General features: G+C 41.6%; 1 protein-coding gene across 1 annotated transcript in view; it reads left to right on the top strand.

Annotated features, from left to right (window-relative positions):
- The first annotated feature begins 1,223 nt into the window (after positions 1-1,223).
- The window catches only part of CRISPLD1 (cysteine rich secretory protein LCCL domain containing 1), a 40,474-nt gene continuing 18,929 nt past the window's right edge, over positions 1,224-22,768 (top strand). Inside the window, exons 1-4 of the mRNA XM_063129872.1 lie at positions 1,224-1,260; positions 2,959-3,280; positions 21,125-21,243; positions 21,386-21,518. Of these exons, the coding sequence (XP_062985942.1) occupies positions 3,023-3,280; positions 21,125-21,243; positions 21,386-21,518 (510 nt within the window). The 5' untranslated portion in view covers positions 1,224-1,260; positions 2,959-3,022. The remainder of the gene's footprint in view (positions 1,261-2,958; positions 3,281-21,124; positions 21,244-21,385; positions 21,519-22,768) is intronic.

The following is a 22,768-nucleotide window of genomic DNA, read 5'->3' on the forward strand; positions in this document are numbered from 1 at the left end:
GGATATGACGTCTTCCCACCTTCATTTCTCTGTGTTTGAGAAAAGTAAGTTTCAGTACAGACTGAGCCCCTGCGCCCACTTTCACGTACAAAATGTCTGTAGGACACTGGTTGAGTTGAGCACATTTTCAAGCTGTTTGGGTGAACAGCAATGTCTGGGGTTGCTGCTGCTGCTGCTGCTGCTACTACTACTACTTGAGAAACAGTGTGGTGCAATGGTTAAGAGTGTTGGACTGGGATTCAGGAGACCTAGTTCTAGTCCCGATCTGGCCATGAGCAAACTTTGGACCAGTCACTCATTCTCAATCTAACCTACCTCACAGGGTTGTTGTGAGGATAAAATGGAGGAGGAGGAGGAGAAGGACCATGTAAGCTGGCTTGGGTTCTTTGCAATAGGGGAAAAAGTGGGATATATTTATTCTTATTGCAAGGCCCCCATGCTTTTAATAGTTGCCTGACAGAAAACTCCAGCAGGTGTTTTTTCACCCTCACTGCATCTCTGAGCCAGAAAGTTCCTGTGTGACATCTGTTGAATGCCTGCCTGTCACTCAGGCTGTGTCATGGCACCCTGCCAGCGCCACCCCTCCTTCAGCGCTTGAGTTGAGAAGGTCACTTGGGGGCCGGCCAGCCACCAGGTAAACCCAGGCTTCCCTCTTTTCCCACATCAGCCCAGAGTAATTGCCCACTGACCCGCCCCTGAGTAGGTCTGTGAGTGACATCACACCCGGCGGCTCGCCCAAGCCCTTGACGCGGGCGGCTGCCGCGCATCCAGTCACCCAAACAGGGTCAGGCCGGTGGGCGGGCGGGATGGCGGGGAGGGGTGAAGAGCCAGGGCGCGTCAGAGTTGGGTGGGTGGGTGGCGCCCTACGAAGTGGGGATAAAGGGCCGGCGGCAAAGGAGGCAAAAAGAGAAGCGCTCAGCAGCTCCTCAGGTTTGCAGCCGGCCGGCCGCCACTGGGAGGCGGGAGACTCCGTCAGTGCCGGCGAGGGGGAAAGCGAAGGGTCCCCCACGTAGCTAGACGCGGGAAAGCAAGGCTGCAACTTGGGCTCAGGCTTGGAAGGCGCAAAAGTTTGCAGCAGGCGCCTGCTGGCTTCTCGGCAGCTTTTCCCTCCCCAGCAAGGCGGCTGCAGACTTTACTAGAAGAGCTTTGGGAGGAGGCGCGCTTGGTTCCCTTCACAGTTGTGTGCGTGTGTATGCGCGCTTGTGCGTGTACATATATACACGGGCACACACGGCGACCTGCCCTCAAACGAGGCCCGAGGTAAGAGTTTCTCTTCACTCTAGGCAAACGGTTGCGCGCGGGGTCTCTGCAAAAACCCGGCAGTCCTTCTCTCCCAGTTTGGCAGCCCCGGCTTGGAGCCCTTTGAACTGCAGGGCCTGCAAAGCGCGACCGACGAACACCGTAAGGGATCAGCCAGCCTGCGGCTCTCACGTTTCGACTCTCCGCCCCCACTCTCAAATCCCCTCCGCCCCCGGCTCCCATCCCTCCTCCGTCGAGGGAGCTTTTGGGGTAACTTCATAAAAGTTCACGAAGAGATGACTATTTCAGAATTAAAGAGCAAAACGATCATGGGTATATTGCGGTGTAGTGGCTAAAGTGTTGGACTGGGAGTCGGGAGATCGTGACTTTGGGCCAGTCACAGACTCTCAGCCCAACCTACCTCACAGGGTTGTTGTGAGGATAGAATGGAGAGGAGGATTATTATGTATGCCGCCTTGGGTTCCTTGGAGGAAAAAGGCGGGATATAAATGCAATAATAAAATAAATAAATAAATATTGCAGGCTTCAGAGCTGTGATTCGTAGCATAAGGGGAAATGCTTTTTTACATTAATTTTTATATCTCCCTCAGTTCATTTGACAAAAATAGGCACCAGAAACCAGGGAAGCAGCCTCAAGCGTTTATAAGGGGCCGCCTTCAATTTAAGTATTGGCAATAGGGTGATTGGTAGTCACTTACAGATGACATTGATGTTTTCATCAATAATACATTATTCTGTCCCTTGTATGCCTCTAAGTCAAAAACTTGCTCCACAGCTTTACAATGAAGTTTTGAACAAGGGATGATGAAACATCAGTATGGTTGTGGCCACTTTCCAAACTAAGCAGTTGTGTGCTAATAGAGATTAAATGCATGCAAGTTTCATTAATTTATGTGAGCACTGTATGCTACTTATCTAATGTGCAGAAGAACTATTCAGGATATTGACTACAGTCATTTTTGAGAGTCTCTGTACCATTCGAGTTATGCACTTAAAATATGGCAAAGTAACTTATTGTTTGTAGGGTATAGCAGACTTAGTTTGTGGCTTAAGAGTTTTTAAAAATTGATTTCAGGGAGAAAGTTAAGCACATGCTTAAATCTCTCTCACTGAAATCAATAAGTCAAGCAGCACGTTTATTTGGAAGTCCTACTTTGTTTAATTGGGCTCACTCCCTGGAAATTGTAAGTAGGATTGGAGCCTTAAGATGTTTACATTTAGCTAGATTATGCTTTATAATAATAATAATCACTCAAATCTCTTACCTCTGCACACATAATATTCCTTATTCCTTATTTTATATTCATTGTGCATCTTCAAGTTTTTAAAAAAATGTTTTTAGAAGGGTTTGATTGTAAGAGGGCAGAATTAATCAGTTAATTCTATGACTGCCTCTTTTTAAGTACCTTCGTGGGGAAAATGAGTTTCTTTCATAAGTTTCTTACATGTGGATTCAAGTAGCCTTGTACAGCATACTTAAACAGTTTTCAGTTCATGAGGGTGAGTGAAGATAAGTTATCATTCATACCCATAATGTAAATGTTGAGTGTCTGCATTGGTTGGCTAATTAGTCAGGCTCTCAAAAAACCACATTGGAATATTCCTCCTTCAAGAACAGTTTCACTTTTGTTATTCAATAAAATAATTCATAACAGTATCTTAACCTCAGAATTACTTCATTCTCTTTTGCAGTTGCAGCCAATAAAGCTAGAAGAAGGCTTTGCCTTGGAGTTAAGGCAGAAGAGTTTTGTGATCGTTCATCATGAAGCGCGTAGCTGAAGAAAGATTCAGAGTAACTGTTTTGCTTTTCATAGTTCAAGCAGTTTCTGCTATGGTACTTCCCAATGCAACATTATTTGAGGAAATGCTGGAAAAATACATGGATGAAGATGGTGAATGGTGGATCGCCAAGCAAAGAGGAAAAAGAGCTATCACTGACAGTGATATGCAGAGTATCTTGGATCTTCATAATAAATTACGGGGTCAAGTGTATCCACAAGCATCCAATATGGAATATATGGTAAGGATGTATTGCTACTAATTTCCAAAAAGGAAAAAAAATGATGTAATGATTTCCATCGCTAAACAGCATAGAAATATTGCTTACTTGACATTTTAGAACACTTATTTTCCATTTACCTTTTCATGAAGTCATAATGTCAACCAGGACCAGATCTTTACCAAGCAGGATATAACATTATGAAAGTGGTTTGAAAATGGTACATAGAATGTGTCATGGGCCCCAACAGTTGTCAGTGCACTTCAATACTGTTATAAAGCAGTAGCATAGATTATGCTCAAGTAGCATGTCTTTTTCTTCTGGGTTCAGCTCTTTCCAGAAGTATTGAAAGATTTTCTTAATTCCATATTTTGAAAATAATAATACATTAATGATAAGGAACTGTCCAACATGATACTAAACAAAATACTGATAAGATTTTCAAGGCATGAACTGCCCAGAAGTTAAACACTTTGAAGTCATATTGAGTAGGAATGACTGGAGCATGTATGTAACTCCCACACTGAACTCCTGCTTAATTTTGGCTGGGTCATTGTATTATTTTGTATAATGGCTTATTGGACAGTTTCTACAAATTACTGTAGGAACTAAATCTGTAAGATCTGTTTGCAGTATCTCCAAATGCAGCCTTTTAGTTTCCATAATTTCACTTTCCTTTTACTTTCTCAACCTTTTACTTTCCAGAAAGGCCATTCACTCAGAAGTAGGTAACTTCTCAGATGGTAATCCATTGTGGGCTATCCTTGAAGTCTCTTCAGAAGCTTAAAATAGTGCAGAATGTTGCTACCTGCCTCCTGAGTGGTACAGCGAGGCAGGACCACAGGGTTGGTACATGCATTACCTTCAGTGATGTGGAGACCAGTATAATATGGTGGCTCCCATGCTGTAACATTTGAATGATAGCAACCATGTGCTACCCATGCTGGACAATACTGGTACTGAAAGGAAAAACGTGTAACCCTGTCAATGTGATTGCTGTCATTTAAATTCCAAGAGCAGTGTAGAAAAAAGCCATGCTAATGAAGACAGTGTACAAGCTAGGCTATATCCTGTTTTCTGCCACCTGCATTTTCTACTGGTGTGCTTTTGGATCTGGTTTAAAGTTTTAGGTTTAGCCTTTCATGGCATGAGCCCATCATGTCTCAAGATACATTCTACTGCGTTAAGCTGCCTACCTTATTCTACATTTGGATATTTTTGTGCTGTTATAGAATATAAATGATTTTACATTACTCAATTTGTGTTAGCTTTGTATAAAGAAAGGTGGTACATCAATATCCTAAATGAATAGTGAAGTGTATATCCCATTGAGCAGCAGCTATAACCAGTGGTTTAATGGCTAATTTTGAAGTGCAGGCACTCACCAACACATTATCATAGCCACACCTCTAAGAGAGTCCAAAACTGCTGCTACCTGTGGTGAGCCACGTCTCTCTCTCTCTCTCTCTGTGTCAGAGAGAGAGAGAGAGAGAGAGAGAGTATGTATATACACACACACTTGCTCAAGATTTTCCAGGTGTTCTTTTCTCCAGCATCAGGGAGCTAATTCAGAGGGAATAGGAAACTCTGAAGAGGGTGGGGAAATTATGCAATTTTCTTTGCTAATCAGAATTTTCCAATGCTTCAGTCCTGTGAGCCCTGGCCCCACTATATTGGTTATAATCCCCAAAACAAGAGCAAGATGAAGATGTTTTCCCTGCTCTAATTCTCCATGGGACTGGAGAATTTGGAACGGCATGGTTCTGATTAAGTCATATCTGTACATGAGCTGCTTTGTGTTGCGATGTATCCTGGGATAGGCTACTCAGCATTGCACAATCTTGCTGGATGATCTAGGCCTGAGATCCTTCAGTACCAAGCTAATGTGGCATCCTGGACGTCATTGGCTTTTACATGAGTCATGTTACCAGAGTGGCATCCCTGGGCATGTCTTTGCTGTGCCTATATCCCGGGATCATCTCCAGGTCGTCCCTGTTTATCCGCATGATGCACAGGGGATTCTGGGACAACCAGGGACTTTCCCCGGGATATAAGACCGCAGATTTCCCGATTTTTCTGTGGCCCCATCCCAAGGAGTGTGGGCTATGTGGCTGCTGCTCCTGGGTCGTCCCTTCCTCCCCATGAGTAAGCGGAGCTCTTAACATTGGCACGGAGCTGCATGGGGGCAATCTGTGCCCATTGGGGGTGGGTGGAACAATTTAAAAGTTTTTTTAAACAACAAAACTTACACATGTGGTGGAGCGCAATTGTGCTCCGTCTCTGTTGGGGTGGGTGGGAAATGGTGGCCGCGATGTCCCTCCTTCCTTCCAAGATGTTGCGCGGCCGTCAAGGTGCTGGGGGAGGATCGTGGAGGTAGGTAAGTCTGCAATCCTTCCCCCTCCCTCCCTCTACATCCTTAGGTGTAGACCTGCGCCCTATGTTCTCTCTAGTCTTGATTCTTTTTAACTTGACATGCTGGGGATTAAACCTGAAAACTTATCTATGCGTGGTTTGCATGCATGAGAAATTCATGCATGCAAACCATGAGTTTACTATTCTCCCCATGGTAGAAATGATAGGTCTTTCCCATGACAACTGTCCTTCCCACTGCAGCATCTTCCATCAGTTCCCATGCTACGTCAGCAACATAAGGAACCAAGTTTTAGGAGTGTTAAATGCTGAAATAGGACTGGCTTTGCTAGAGTTGAGGAGGAGGAGGGGTCTATTGCTATGGAATCAGAGCTCTTCCTGAGATTCCTTAATTAGAGTAAGGATTTCACTTAACATTCCATATCTTGGGCCAAGCTACAGGCTTTAAATCTTTGCCCCATTGTGGTCCTGATCTGGATTGGTTCCCCATATCTGTAATTTTAATTGCCAAAAAGTGATGCATTTGTTTTAATGGCTCATTTGTTAGCAATAAAAATTGCAGTCATGGGCCCCCAATCTGGATCAAGACCACAACGAGGAGCAAAGGTTTAACCCACCAAGCCCCCTTGCTAAGGTCTTGATCTAGATCCATTCCCTGTGATTAGTTTAGAGTAAATTACAAAGAAAGATATAATTACTAGCTGGTACCTGAGTTTGGGCCTTAGGTACCTGAACTTTGATACCATGGGCATCTTCAGGAACAGCCAAGGAAGTGCAGTTGCTCCCCCCCCCCCCCGGATGAGGCAACATCAGTCCTGCAAAGTAGCCCAGTGTTGTCATTTCCATTTTGCACTGTGTGTTGTGCGTGTGAAGGGTTGGGTAAGACAACTCTGCAGTGTAATCCGGTGTTGTCATCCTGGTGTGTTGGTGTTTTAGGGAAATGCAGATGGGCTGTGAAGTTGATTGTAGCAGCAGTGCAATTAAGGATTAGAAGAGCTTGTTCATATGCAACAAAGTGCACACAGAAGGAAAGTGCACAGGTGTGTTGTAGTGGCTTGCGCTGTACATGCCCATATTTGATACAGTTTTTAAATGGGAATGTGTATCAGCCTGTGTATGGGTTCCACAGGCGTTATACATATTTTAGAAATTCAGAATTTAAGTGTAAGTATGTACAGGTTTTGTGGTGAATGACTTGCCATTGCCTTTCAGTTTCACCAGTATCAGAAATCTTTATTGCCTTTTTTATTGTTGAGTTAGAGACTGCGGCCATCAGAGGTATTCCTTGAATAAATTAATATATTAGCAGACTTACTATTATTGCATCAAATAAACCAGGGGAAGCATGTTAAATTGAAGAAGGCAGAGTGCTTCCAGACAATGTCTCTTTTCTCCAGTGATCGTAGTGCTTTGGCAGGCGACTAGAATACTGATATGCTGGCTGGCTGCGTACTCTCAATCTAGGTGTCAAAAGTGCCACAAGTCATGCTGATCACTGCTATTCCAAACATAATAGCAGGCAGCATGGAAAACCGCAATTGTCATGCAAAATTGTGTCACCTCTGTGAGGTACTTCCTGTTTTATTTCTTTGTTTGTGATTACCATCATTGGGGAGGCTGACACGTGGAAATAACCTTTTATTCAAGCAAGTATGGTTACATCTGCCCTACTTACTAATGTTTGGTTGCGATTTCTATTATGAAGCCAAAGGTATGGATTGTAAAAAAAAGTGAGCTCCCCTTTTTGATTACTCATAAAGAGGTGTAGGCTGAATGGGGTCCTGTTCATAGCCTGCTACAAGCAGGTCCTGTACCTTGAGTAGTCAGCTCAGTATCCACACCTTACCTCCCAAGTCCCCTCAACTTATTTGGGGCAGAAGAAGGAGAAGAACCTCCAGCTTCTCAGGAAAACTTCCTCTCCTGCAGAGGGCAGCAGACATCTCATTACCTGAGCAGGAAAGCGACACTATTCACATCAGTTTTTGCAGATGGATGGCTGTGCTGGTGGACATTGTCAGAAATAGCATCGTTTTCCAACCAAGAATGCGTAGTCCCAGTACACCCTTCTGCAGGAAAGGATGCTGTGCTGGAGAGCTCAGCACAGCAGTCCCTTCTTCTTCCCCAGGTAAGTTGGGAGAAGAACGCTTTATGGATCAGCAGAAGTGGTAGGTGACAGAAGCCAAGGTGGCATCAGGTGCCAAAACACCTGTGAATGGTTTACATATGTTCCCTTGGAGCATATACAAAGAATCGGGGCTCTCTGAGGTAGGGACACTCATAGCTAGAGGGCTGTTATTGTCATCACCATTCCAGGATTACAGGGACTGTGAATGTCTACAAAAAAACCCAGATTGTTTTGGGTTGAATAAGAAAATAATTGCTGATCGTTGAAACTTAACTACTTATAAAATGATACCTTGTTCACTTCAAGAGCAGCATATATAAACAGACTAACACTTATGACTTGATTTTTACAGGATGCTGCACTGTAATGCTGTTTCCTAACTGAACTTTGAATAGTTACTACCAGGCACAGTGTCATTGTTTTATGCAGAAAAAAGTAATAAAGTTCTGTTGCTTTTTTGTGGTTGCTTGTAAAGCAAGTGACAAAGCTAATTTGATAAATTGAGGCTGAGCCTTTCTAAGTTCGATCTTTCCAGGGATGTGGGTGGAGCTGTGAGTTGTTATAATGGAGCAGCATTACAGCACTGAACTTATGAACTTTTTCTCTGAGCTTATTCCTTTCATGTATTTCCCAATTTGCAGCAAGTAGGCATACTTCCCAAAGAATAAATAGAACAAGTAGATTAATTACAGTTCCCACAAGACCCTCATTTCATTTAAGTGCCACAATTGTATTTGTTCCCAGTTCTGTTTAGTATAAATGGTTTCTTGATGCAACTTGGAATACCCTAGCTAAGTGCTACTGGGTATACTATTTTGCAATCAACTACTGTAACTGAAGGTTAACAATAATGCTGGGCTTTTTAAAAGTTCCATAGTGTTCAGGTTGTCTTCTGGAAGAAGGAAAGAAAGCAGCTGTAAAATAAAATGGCTTAAGAACATAAGTACCATGCTGGATCAGACCGAGGGAACATCAAAGCCAGACGTGGTGCAACAGAGCCCTCCCACCCATGTTCCTCAGCAACTGGTGCATATAGGCTTACTACCTCTGATACTGGAGGTAGCACATAGCCATTATGGATAGTAGCCATTGATAGCCTTCTCCTCCAGGAATTTATCCAACCTCCTTTTAAAGCTATCCAAATTGGTGGCCATCGCTACATTTTGTAGTAGTGAATTCCATACTTTAACTATGTTTTTTTAAAAAATAAAGCATTATTGAAGAAACTAAAAGTAGAGACAGTTATTTATTTTTTAATCTGAAAAAAACTACATCCTTGACTTCAGTTGATTTCGGATTGCGATTATGTGTGTGTTAATATAAGCTGTACTTGATACCCCATTCCTATTATGATTTCAGAAAGCAAAATAATTAAAACACACAGAAGGTTATTCTGTTAAGGCTGAATGTCTACTAAGACATTTGAATATTCAGAGTTTCCACTTGGAATTCTCAGGGGTGCAAAAAGGTGGTCCAAACCAAGACTATTTGGATAGATGAAAAATTATCTGTTATGTTCAAGGGACTTATCAATGGGTGGCAATCAGGGACAGACTTTTCCTTACTTCCTTGTTTGGGAGGACCACCATTGCCTCTTTGGCAGGGGCAGTGAAACTCCCCAGAGGCCACTACTTAATTTTCTTGGACTGCTATGAGTAGAGCATCATTCCAGGACATCTTGGGGGAAATAAAGGGAGCTCATACTGGCAGCTGCTGTATTTTCTTAGATGTTGTGTCATATCAGAGCATTTGGGGTGGGGTGGGGTGGGGTGTGGCCACGTACAAAGTATTGCAGCCACCAGTGAGGCCACCATTTCCCCTCTAGAGAACCTTGGAATGACACACCAGATAAAATAAATTAGAAACCACCAGTCAGTGGATGAGTTCACTCCCTCCTCCAAATTTTCCCTATCCCTGAAAAATCACCCAAAATCCCTTCATTTCAGCTTTGAATTGAGAGGGGAAATGGGGGCAGACTTTGGCTTGGCTCTATGTTCTCTGCTACTTAGTTGTAAAGTATTATACGTGCCTGTCTTTTATTTCTTCTTATGAAATTTAACTAGATGTCTTCTCAATATTGGTAAATGAAATACGCATAGAATATTTCTTGTTTCCATCATGTAGCTATCTGTGACTTGGGTGGTGGCCCACTAAGTTTTTATGTATGGGAAAAGCTCTTAAAGCAGTGCATGCTTTAGTGCACATTAAATCATGTTTAATTTTTTTAAATGAGTTTAATAATTTGCCTCAAGTTTCTTGAAATATCAAGTTTTTGTAACTTGGGCTACCATATGTATTATGTGATCAGTCAGTGCACAATGCTGTTTCATTAATAAGAGGTAAGGATTTCATTTTAACCCAGCTGATAAATTCTTGTGGTTATTTGGACCCTGAAGTATTTTCTGTTCACAGTTCATGGTAAATATTTGGACCAATGAGTAGAGCCTTAATTTGCTGTCTGGTTCTCATTCCAGTGTAGACTGCATTTACAAACCCCATTGAAAGCTCTTTCTCATTAATCATATGAGTTGTGAAACACAAATTGGATGGAAGTTTTGTACCTCTGTGGATTGCAAAGGAATACTGTACAGTAAGGTTGCAAAGAAATCCCTCCTTGAATTACTCTGGAGTAAATGGTCTGTAAACTGTGACCATGGCCTCAGCAAGAGGGAGGTTGGAGGGAGGCAATCTCATGATTTTAGGATTGCGAGATCGTCGCCCTGGTTCACATGCGGCGTGTGACATTGCACCTGCTATTTTATTTTATTTTTGTTAAAGGGAATGGAGCTCACAAGCACTTGTGCACAAATAGTAAGTTTTTTTTTTTTAAAAAAAAATCCATACTCCCCCTACCCCACCCCCGATGGGCACAGAGCTGCCCGGCTCACAGCTCCTCATGGTTACTCGCAAGGATCCAGGACAAACCGTGATGCCGGGCCACACATTCTGCGGTCTCGGGATCATCCCGAGACTGCGGAAAAAGCAGGCTACAACTGTAGGGTGATATCCCAGGGCAAGGGAGGGATCATCCCTCCCTGCTCCTGGGATGCCCTGTTCGTCATTTGGACGCACAGGGATGATCCCGGGGCGAACACCAGGATATTGCCCCATCTATCTATGGGCCTTGGCATGCAAGGTTTATTTTATTTATTTATTTATTTATTTAATTACATTTATATACCGCCCCACAGCCGAAGCTCTCTGGGCGGTTTACAACATTTAAAAATAGTAAACATTAAAAGTATACAATTTAAAACACACACACACACACACACACACACACACACACACACACATAAAAACAGTATAAAAACAACAGTATCCATTTAAAAACAACAATTGTGGGGTCCATTAAAAACAAACTTAACGTTGTTAAATGCTGTTAAAATGCTGTTAAAAATGCCTGGGAGAAGAGAAAAGTCTTGACCTGGCGCCGAAAAGATAACAATGTTGGCGCCAGGCGAGCCTCATCGGGGAGATCATTCCACAGTCGGGGGGCCACCACTGAAAAGGCCCTCTCCCTTGTTGCCATCCTCCGAGCTTGACACAAGGTTGACACAGACTTGTTTAGATGGTGAATCCCAATTATAATAAAGTTATTTATGCTCTCAGTGAATGCATACACATTTGTTTGTAAGAGAAGACAGACAACAGGAGAACGAGGCAAAGGGGGTCAGAGGTCAAAAAAGGTTCAAGGAAGAAAATGTGGGTTAAAATTGGTTGATAACAGGGCAGTTGGGACTGGTATTCACCTGCCTTCATATTAAAGTCTAGTTTTATGACCATATTTCCATTCGCGTGTTCATTATTAAAAGGTGCAATGACTGTAGCTGAGAGGGGTTGAAGAGGAAAAAGGAAAGAGGCAGGGCTCCAAGACAATACCTTTAAGAGGCAGCAGATAATAGGTGTAAGAAGCCCAGAGAAGGATGGGACAGGGAACAGGTCCATGAAGGCATGGAAGGTGGGGTGACCAGCAGAAAAAGAAGGAGGCAAGGAAAGGAAGTTTTGGAGGCCACAAGGTCAAAAGGAGAAGGGGCATATGTGGCTCTGGGGCATCAAAGAGGGGAACATGGGAAAACAGGGGCCATGGGAAATAACAACAGTGGAACAGCAACTGGGAGTAAGCAAGGGAATTTGTGGCTGGCACTTAACTACTCACCCACTACTTTCTATACATATTCATATTATTTGATGGATATAATGAAGATTTACAACTAAGTGGAGTTGAAGAGAAGAGAGGATGTTAAAAGGAGGTTTCCATATGTTTTCCCACTTATTTTAAATCCTTGACTTTCCATATTTTTTTCTGCTCTGCTTTCTTTTCTCCATATCCACTATTTGCCAGTGGTTTTCAAAGACACCTAATGATCACAATTCCCATTTTTAAGTACAGAGTATTATGGCCTGTGGGATGTTTTAAGTGGTTGGTTTTCATAAGTGGAGCACTTAACCAAGAACTTAGCTAGAGTTTTCAAAGTGAAAATGCTTCCTCTCCGGCTCTCCACTTTCCTGCTCTACTTCAAAGCTGGGTGGAAGCGCTCCAGATTCCATACCAGGGCCCAGAGGCTATTGACATGGCATCAAAGGGCTGAGCGATATTCATCTTATCCTCTTTATTCTTATCTGGAACTTTTCATCAGTGGGATTTTGTCTTGTGAAAGTAGCTAAGAGAGCAAGTAGGTAAGTAAAGTCAGAAGTGTTTAGAGACTACAAGCACAAGTGACAGAAGTGACGAAGAAGCAATAGGGATATAAATGCAACAAGTTCACGAAAGCGGCAACAATAATGTTAAAATACAGAGGCATACTTCATTTCATCTTTTATTTAATGCATTTATTTCTGTTAAATTCTTTGTAGCAGTAAAAATGAGGGTTGCAAGCTTTAATCAGTACAATAACCAACTTTAGTCAGAGATTGATTAAGGTAGCAAATTTTGATTGAAGGTGCTGAGAGTTTTTTTCTTAACCAATATGATTGTAAAGATAAATTTGATAGTTTGTGGGCCATGCCTGGTGAAATTCAAGATGCTAAACAATATTATTAGTAGTTGGGGTGGGGCTTCAGTCACTTCCATAGTCCTTGCCCTTCCCCATAATTACCAGGATAAATTATGCACAATCGGCAAGAATATACATAGTTGCATAATATGTATAATTTATACAGGTTTCAGAATTTAGCTTTTCTTGGCACAGAGTTTGGATTTGTTTTTAGTTCAGTGTCAGTGAAGGCTGGTGGCTCTGGTTTCGGTGGTGCTGTGATTCCATTTTGGGTTTCAGACAGAACCAGCCAGAATTCTAAAGGAGCTACCCAAGGTGCTGAACCTGTTTCGAGCATAGGGTTCAGCACTTTGGACAGCTCCTTTAGAAATATGATTAGTTCTGACAAAACCCGAGAACAGAATCACAGCCCCACTGAAATCAGAGCCATCAGCCTCCACTGTTCAGAGTACACCCACATCCATGATTATAATACAGAGATATTTCAGACTGTGTGTAATTTACTCAGTGGTAAGGAACAATATTTGTACTGTCTTTCAAAGAAAAGCAAATATTTGTTTTGTACTGTTTTCGAAACAGAAGCTGAAATTTCTAGGTAGGTTCATTGATATTTGACCAGTCTAATGTTCTTCGTAAAAAACAAAACAAAAAAACACTACCCTACATGTTCAGGAGGTTTTAAAACATCCCCATTAGTGTGCAGCACTATAGTAAAAATTCAGGTTCTACCTTTTTGAGTAAGGTTTTTTTTTTAAATTAAGTGAATGTGTCCCTGTATGTCAGTGATATAGCTGTGGGCAGTTTCACAAGCAACCCATACCTTACTAAGTGATGCACATCAGATTTAAACCCATGGCTCCAGATCCAGCAAGTGATATTCATGGAAACCTGCTTCTGTACATAGATCTCTTTAGTTGGATCTGGGGGTATAATTAAAATTAGCTACTTCAGTATGGTATTTCTTACCCAGTTTTTATTCTCCTTTTTCTTATTCACTGTAATTTGTCTTAAATAATATAGTGGGTGTTATTAAAAAGTAAATAAGTACCACACTGTACTGTGATGTTTACTTTACCAGTCTATTCCTTATATTTAGAATGAATACCGCATTGAGGCTTTATATCATGCCACAGTAAATGTTTACTTTCGTTGGTGCCAACTGTATGCATTACTTTCTTTACTGTGTCTGAATCTTAGCTCTTTTTATTTTACTTTACAAGGTTTTTACATCTACCTTTGAAAGGGTTCTCTTTCTGTTCTGAATGCTATTCCAAAGTGTACTGAGACTCTGCTTGAAATGTGTTGAATGCAGATTAATAATTCAGTTTTATACCATCCTATAGCCAAAGCTCTCTGGGCAGTTCATAAAAATACATATCTCAATACAAGTTAATAGAAATATAATATAAAATCTCTAACATACAAAGTTAAGACAGTGTAAACAGTTAAAATGTTTACAGTAAGGTACTGGACTTGATAGAAAACAACTGACATAAATTTCCCATCGTATGCCAGCATATCATGGGGCATTTATATCAGTTGTTTCTATCAGGGGGTAGAGGACAATTGGCACCAAAAAGATAACAGTTGTTGGTGCCAAGCAGAACTTGGTGGTGAGAGCATTCCGTAATCGGGGGGCCACACTGAGAAGGCCCTCTCCTTTGTCGATACTTTCTGAGCTTCACTTGGAGGAAGGCCTCTGATGCTCATTGTAGTTTCTGGGTAGGTTCAGGTTGTGAAACCAGCACCTTGAATCAGGCTTGGAAACATTCAGACATATGATGCAAACAGGCGGGAATTGGTGTTACATGCTTCTGGTCTCTATTAATCTGGCTGCCGCATTTTGCACAAGCTACAACTTTTGATCAGTTTTCAAGTGAAGGCCCACATAGAACACATTGTAGTAATCTACCTTGAAGGTTACCAGACCATAGACAATTATTTATTTATTTATTTAAAACATTTCTATCCCGCCCTATATCATTAAGATCTCAGAGCGGCGTACAGATAAAAACATACAGTATAAAACAATAAATATGCACAGTTAAAAACAAATTAAACCATGATCCAAGTTAAAACAATATATAATTTATTGTTATTGTATAATTGAAGCGAGATTATCCCTGTCCAGACAGGAGTATATCTGGGCTACCGGCCGAAGCTGGTAGAAGCCTCACGTGACAAAGATGACTCCAGAACAACGCCCAAGCTACAAACCCGCTCCTTCACGGCAGGTGCAAACTCACCTGAAAGAATTACCCAATAACAGCATCTCAGTTTTGTCTGGGTTGAGTTCAGTTTATTCGCCCTCATTCAGTCCATTGTTGCAGCCAGGCACCAATTTAGGCAAAATGGGGCAAGACAGATATTACTTTAAATGTGTGCCTAGCAGTGACACTTACTCAACTGGATTGGGACCTTATGGTTGGCGGCAGGGCTTTTATGATCCTCCCACCCTGCAACTACTCTAGACAAAAAAAAAAAATGAAAGAACTACTACTACTATTAACTAGATACTCATTTGAAATAATGTCTGTTTTGGCTTTGTATGCTGCATCATCTCTTAAGTCACAAGCCTGTACAGCTTCCTTTTAAAGAAGAAACGTTTTGGTGGGAACTTTAGAACACTTTTCTCAAACAAACTGCTGCATTGTGTAAATCCAGTTACTCCTGGACCCAATTTCAGGGCTCCCTGCCTTCAGTTCCATGTGAAATAAAATGGCTATCAACTTATGACTCATGAGTCCAATTCAGTTGGGAGTTTTGCAGTGATATAGAGTTGGATGTGTTTGGACACCCTACATTTTAAGTGCCTGTGGCAATTTTTAAATAAAGCTTTGTTCTGAATGCTGACTCAAAGAAACCTAAAGATCCAGAGAGGATTAAGAAAACTGTTATCTCCAGTGTTAAATGGGGGAGGGATTACTTAGGGTTTTGGCTAGGTGTCAGCCTGCTTTTTCCAATGGACTGCTGTGTTGAGGGGGAGTGGGTGGGTTATTTCTTTAACTTTTGACACCAGGAAATCAAGATCCAGCACAATTTGCCTAGTAACCTTTGAGGATGAAGGGAATCCGTATGGGCCGTATGCATTACGATATCCCTGCCCTGATCACCACTCCATAGGGATCTCCATAGGAAGGCGACAGGCACTGGTGACCCACCAGCACCCTTCTCAATGTGACCCTTATCAGGTCACCTTGGCAGCTGCCATCTTCTTGCCAGCAGCCTTTCAATATACATGAAACGGTGCAAGTGCATCTGTCTGGTCACGATTGGCTGGGTAGGGCAGCTCACAGTCAGGTTCCATCTTCACTTCAGCTCTCTTCTCTGTTACAGTACACCAGACAGGAAATGATATGCCATTCTGCTGGCACCTAACAAGAGGAGAGGGACCTATTACCTGGCTTTCTAAAGCAGGATAGGAAGAGGGTAGGAGGATGGTGGCTAGCTGGTGATTTAGCCAGTGGTTGACTGGTACAGTAGAGATGATGTAAGCAATGTGGCTGCTGTGAGTCAGAGAGCAGCAGCGGATGGGTGGCATGGCCCTGATCTGCAGTCCCCCCTAGTGCCTGAGGCCTAAGAGTAGAGGTTCCATAATGGTCTCCATACCATTCACCTAAAGATGCATTTCATTGAGAAGTTAACTAGTAGAAATACCCTCAGTTATTGGACATGGATCAGTACTCGCAGAAGAAATGGCTTCTTTGCACAGAGCTCATTTGTGTGTTGCATAGGGCAGAATCCAACAGGGTGCTTATGCCCGTGCCAGTTCTTGTACGCGCTGCCAATTCTGTATGATGCAGCATACAGAGGCCACCAGTGAGGGAGGAAGCAGCAGCCAGGCACCTCTCCACCATGCCTGGGTCCAGCTCCAGCTGAGAGCCCCCTCCCTCCTGCTACCAACTGTCACTGCAGAGGCCACCAGTGAGGGAGGAGGCAGCAGCCAGGCACCTCTCCACCGTGCCTGGGTCCAGCTCCAGCTGAGAGCCCCCTCCCTCCTGCTGTCAACTGTAACTGCTGAACTTTGCAACTAAGATTGTAGTGCCTGAATTTGCTTTCCTTTTCCCCCTCCTCCTCATCCCTCCCAATCCCCTTTCCTTTTGTGTCATGTCTTTTAGATTGTAAGCCTGTGGGCAGGGACTGTCAAGAAATACTTTTGTAAGCCGCCGTGAGAGCCTTTTTTGGCTGAATGGCAGCATAAAAATCCATAAATAAATAAATAAATAAATAAATAAATTCTGTTGTGCAAATGGTCCCTGCTGCTTGCACAACAGCGAATGAGTGCTTCTGAGGCAACCCAAGATGAGCAGAAATGCTCATTTCTGGAAGGAGGCAGGTTGGCAGAGCTCGCATAAGGTGGGTTCCACTTGTGCAATGGAATTGGTGGGACCCACTGCCTGCAAAAGGAAATCGACAGGGGCGTAAGCACTATAGCAATGCCATTTACCAGAATCGTAAATAACATATACATTCTTGCGTCTGCATTTAAAAATACAAAGAGAAGCAAGTAAGGTATTTTGTAATGTGGAAACTTTAGAAAAGAGAATATTTTTGTTATGGCTTTTGGTTAGAAAGTCATAGGAATGACTTTTGTATGTGTGTGAAAAATGTAAACCTTTCATAAACTTCTTGAATATGCTGCCCAACTGTACAATTCCTAAGGGTGTGTTTATCTTTCATGAGTGGCCACAATGTGAATGTTTCATCAAATATGGTTTTTGCAGCGATTTAGACACCTGCATTTCATTATTCTCTACAAATATGGTTTTCTGTTAAAAATGCACTTGATCAAAATCCCTTGCTTGCTTGTAGATACAAATGACAGATTAACTAGATTAAGGCTGTGATCCGATATACATTTTCCTGGAAGTAAGTCCCATTGAACTCAGTATGACTTACTTGTGAGTAGACATGCATAGGATTGCACGGCAAGGCTGCAAACCTAGACACATTTATCCAGGAGTACAGCCTATGGAACTTAATACTGTAGGGCTTCTATCATAGTAGATATGCATAAGGTTGTGCTGTAGATCTAGCAGTTAATCCATAACTTTTCAAACAAATTGATACTTTGAAGTGGAAGTATGGAATGGAAGATCCTGAAAATACAATTAATTATCTCAAAGAAGAAAAATCTTCAGTAAAGGCTTTAGAAAATCGCTGGTTTGAGGAACTGCTTGAAGCAACGAAAAATGGATGAAATTTAGAGCAGGAATAATCCAAGGAAATACATACTAGAATATTTCATTATTTGGTTTTCTTTATAACACAGTATAGAGAACTGTAGTGGTTTGGAAAGTATATATAGCTATAGTCAGGGCGTGATAGAGAGAGACAGAACTGTTTACTCACTTACTTGCTAAGGATCCTGTAAAAATGAATTCATAATCCAATAAAATAAATAAACTAGTTTACCATAGAAAGAATTATTATCTCTATTTAGATATTTATTTATACAATTAATTTTGCTAAGTTTATTCATCACTGGTGGCTTTTAGTTGGGAGTACAGATACTTATTGGGGGTTATTCATTCGATTGATTTATATATTGATTTATGCATTGCTCGATGTTTACTTTTTCTCAGTGTATTCTTGGTATCTTTATTTACTCACCTAGGAGACCACTTCATGCATTTAACTAAGTAGATTGGTGGGCTCATCTACACTAAGCAGGATATTGCACTATGAAAGTGGTATATAAAAGGCAGGAGCCACACTACTGCTTTATAGTAGTATTGAAATACACTGACAACTCTTGGGGCCCATTGACACATACCACGCATACAGCTGTATCCTGCTTGGTGTGTGGCTCCTGCCTTTTATATACTGCTTTCATAGTGCAATAGCCTGCTTGGTGTAGATGAGCCCTCTGACTCATGGAATAGAGCAGAGACATCACACTGACAACAAAGGTCCGCATAGTTAAAGCAATGGTATTCCCCGTAGTAACCTATGGCTGTGAGAGCTGGACCATAAGGAAAGCTGAGCGAAGGAAGATAGATACTTTTGAACTGTGGTGTTGGAGGAAAATTCTGAGAGTGCCTTACCAGTCCATACTCCAGGAAATAAAGCCAGACTGCTCACTTGAGGGAATGGCATTAAAGGCAAAACTGAAGTACTTTGGCCACATAATGAGAAGACAGGATACCCTGGAGAGGAGGCTGATGCTAGGGAAAGTGGAAGGCAAAAGGAAGAGGGGCCGACCAAGGGCAAGATGGATGGATGATATTCTGGAGGTGACAGACTTGACCTTGGGGGAGCTAGGGGTGGCAACAGCCGACAGAAAACTTTGGCGTGGGCTGGTCCATGAAGTCACGAAGAGTCGGAAATGATTGAACGAATAAACAACAACAAAATGAGTTACTCTTCAAGGTTTCACAATACTGTTTTTTCGGGGTGGGGTTATCCAATAGACTACCTCTCTAGAATTTTCAGGGGGAATTATTGCTATCTGGTTAATACAGATGTAAGTGTAATGACTCTTCAGGGACAATTACAGCTTTTGAAGGGTGAAGTAACACCACTGCAATTTGGAATCTGGCAGCTGATTTACGAGTCTAACATATAAGCTCACACAAAAGCTCTCTTGTATTACGAGCTTTCAAACAATCTGTCAGTTTTTGTATATAGGTATCACCAAAATGCAACTTGGGGACATGGCTTATATAGAATGACATTCTGTTTCATAACACATCCTTTTCTGATCATTCTGAGGATGTTTGAATAGGCATTTTTTAATAGACTGAAGGAAATGAGTAAGATCTGAGCATGCGCAAAGGCGATGGGTTTGGCTTAGAATCATAGAATAGCAGAGTTGAAAGGGTCCTATAAGGCCATTGAGTCCAACCCCCTGCTCAATGCAGGAATCCACCCTAAAGCATCCCTGACAGATGGTTGTCCAGCTGCCTCTTGAATGCCTCTAGTGTGGGCACCTTAGTGATGCCAACCACAGAGGACTGTAAAATTAACTCATGATAAATATCCGTTTTAATTATGAAAATGTTAAAGTTTCATTGGATTAAGTCAGGGTTTATTATAGATGTAGAAATTACAAACAGACTAGATCCAATATATAGACCAATTTTGAGTTTTGCCAGCATCATTAATTTCAGCTCAACCTGCCTTTTAGAGAGGAGTGGGAGCACAAAAGCTAATTGCTACAAATGTGACTTTGACGTATTGGAAGGTGTTTAATCGCTGGAATAATCTTTGTGGAATGGTTGTGGGAGCAATTTTTTTTAGGGGGTACAAAACAGAGCTGGAAAAATATACGAAGGATGTCTTCTGCCTTCTATTCTGGTACCTTAGTTGTGGCCTTTAGTTGCAAAAAAAAATAGCTCCCGCTCCATAGTTTGTTTGCTTCCTACTTCATATCAAGAAATAGCATCGCGTCCTGTCATAAGTAGGGACAAGATTCTAGTCACATGGAGTTCACCTCCCCCACCCAAGAAACTTTAGAACACATGGATCTCTGTGACCTTCCCCTTCCTCTCCCCATTCTAAGGTTGGGAAGGAATGCCAGGAGTGTTTTGCCATTTCACATAAAACGTTCTGTGAGCAGCATATTATGGCATTAATATAATGCTCTGGATTGTGTAAATGGATTGACAGAAATGTTGCCTCAAGGCATTTGATGGCCATTTAATCCAGGGGTGCAAAATCTCAGGCCCACAGGCCAAATACGGCCCTCTAGGATACCAATCTGGCCCTCCAGGCATCCCCAGAAGGCCATGTCCCTTTCCCCAACCACCAATTGTTTGGTGGTTTTCCAGCTTTTCGGCAAAATTTTTCTTTCCTAAGTCTTATGCTTGATCTATGCCACTGCTTTATAGTGGTATTGAAATGCATTGATAACTATTGGGGCACAGGACACATTCTATATACTGCTTCCATAGTGTCATTTCCTGCTTTTTATTCCATGTTATCCAAAATAACGCAACAAATGTCATTGTGTGTCCTACGAAGTATAAACGCACAAGAGAGATATTGCATTGCCATGATGGGATCGTAATGATTTGACATAAGGTGTGGATCTGGCCTTAGAGCTTTAAGATAAAATATGATGGTATTTGGGGTATCTTTGGTATTTTGGTCCCACAAGTTTTGCCTTCAGCATCGTCTACCATTGCATTGCGACCCCTGAAAGCTTTTCTGAAATGGAATTTGGCCCTCGGTTCTGAAAGGAGTAATACACCCCTGATTTAATCCCTTTGTTTGCTGATTTTATGAGCGGAATGTAACATGTTTCTTACAGACATCCAAAAACAAACCACTTTAGGGAAGGAAGAAAATCATTTTCTTTTCATAAACTTAAAAATATATTAAAACAGCAAATTTTTATGTCTGCTTCTCTCTACCCTCCTTCAAATATAGACGTGGGATGTAGAGCTGGAGAGATCAGCACAGTCCTGGGCTGAGACATGTCTTTGGGAACATGGGCCTGCAAGTCTTCTTCCATCCATTGGACAGAATTTGGGAGCACATTGGGGAAGGTACAAAGAGAACATCTGTTATCAGTCTTTTCAAACTATGTGAAATGTGATTCTTTGGCTAAATGTGGTAGGAAATTATCTCTGTTGATAACAGCAGTAGCTGTTCAAATGATTTTGGCATTTCTTTGGTTCTTTTTTGTAGATACAGACCTCTAACATTTCACATCCAAGCATGGTATGATGAAGTAAGAGACTTCAGCTACCCTTATTCTCAAGAATGCAATCCTTATTGCCCCTATAGGTGCTCTGGGCCTGTGTGCACTCATTATACACAGGTGGGTATGGGTTTGTTTAACTTCCCAATATTACACTTATGTTCATTAGTTTGATGTAAGATATTTTAGAAGGATAAAAAGTTGATAAGGGATGAAATAGGAAGAGGAAATTGCCCTAAATTGGGTATATTTGGGGCAATTTCCCCTGCCACTGCAAGTTCCCCAGAACTGTTGTTGTTTAAATGGATACTGTTGTTTTATACTGTTGTTTTTATATTTTTGATGGTTTTAAATTTTGTATAATGTTTACTGTTTTTAACTTTTGTAAAACGCCCAGCTAGGGGGTGGGGTACATAAATTAAATAAATAAACAAATAAACAAATAAATTATCATGCTGTTCAGGGCCCCTTGACCCTCTTTGAGAGACTTTTGAGAGATCACAGGGGGATAAAAGGGATTGGAAAGTTCTGTCGCATGAGTGGCCTTCCACTAATGCAACCTTTGGATCCAGTTCATACTGTGAATTGGTAAATGCTCTGTCTCTGTGCATTGTCAGGGCCACTTACTTGGAGACTTTGTACTGAACTGAGCATAAAATAGCAAAAACTTCCCATGAGCAGCACTTGAAATTACTGGACAAATGTGGTAATACACAATCATGGAAAGTAACTGTCAATTTTGATTGACTCATAAATAACCAGAAGTTGCTACAATAATGAATAAAACACATTACAAATTATTTCATAAGTTTCATACATAATGTTTGTCAATTTTTGTTTGTTGCACAAAAAAGCCTATTTTTCTTCAATGTGTTATAAATTCAGTTTTAAGATAAAAATTTAACATGTCTTAAATTCAGATTTCACTTCAAGTAACATTGGCCTCATGCTGCTTAACCAGAAGATGGTTAACAGAATGCATTAACCTTAATGCATTCCGTTAACCATTTTGTGGTTAAGCAGCATGGTTTAGCGTGTTGTCTGAATGGGACCATTGTTTTTAAAGTGGCAGTTAATAAAATTGAATTTTTAAAGATAAAAATATTATTTAAATTATAATATTAAAACAAAAGGGTGGACTCCAGTGAAGCTTTTCTACTGATGGAATTGCTTCCATCAGTGAAATGGAGAGTTTGTGATTCTCCGTCCCATCTCTGCAAACCCCAAATCTGCTCCATTCTGTTTTTAAGAGTAAAATTCAGTGGGTTGGATCCAGGGGGAGTGGCGGAGGCCATCTTCATCTCCCCATCTTCCTGCCCTGCATTTTTCTAGATGGGCTTTTTTGCCCATCTAGCAGAAGCATTTCGGAG

The sequence above is a fragment of the Elgaria multicarinata genome, chromosome 7 (assembly GCF_023053635.1).
Source record: "Elgaria multicarinata webbii isolate HBS135686 ecotype San Diego chromosome 7, rElgMul1.1.pri, whole genome shotgun sequence".
In the NCBI taxonomy this organism is placed as follows: Eukaryota; Metazoa; Chordata; class Lepidosauria; order Squamata; family Anguidae; genus Elgaria; species Elgaria multicarinata.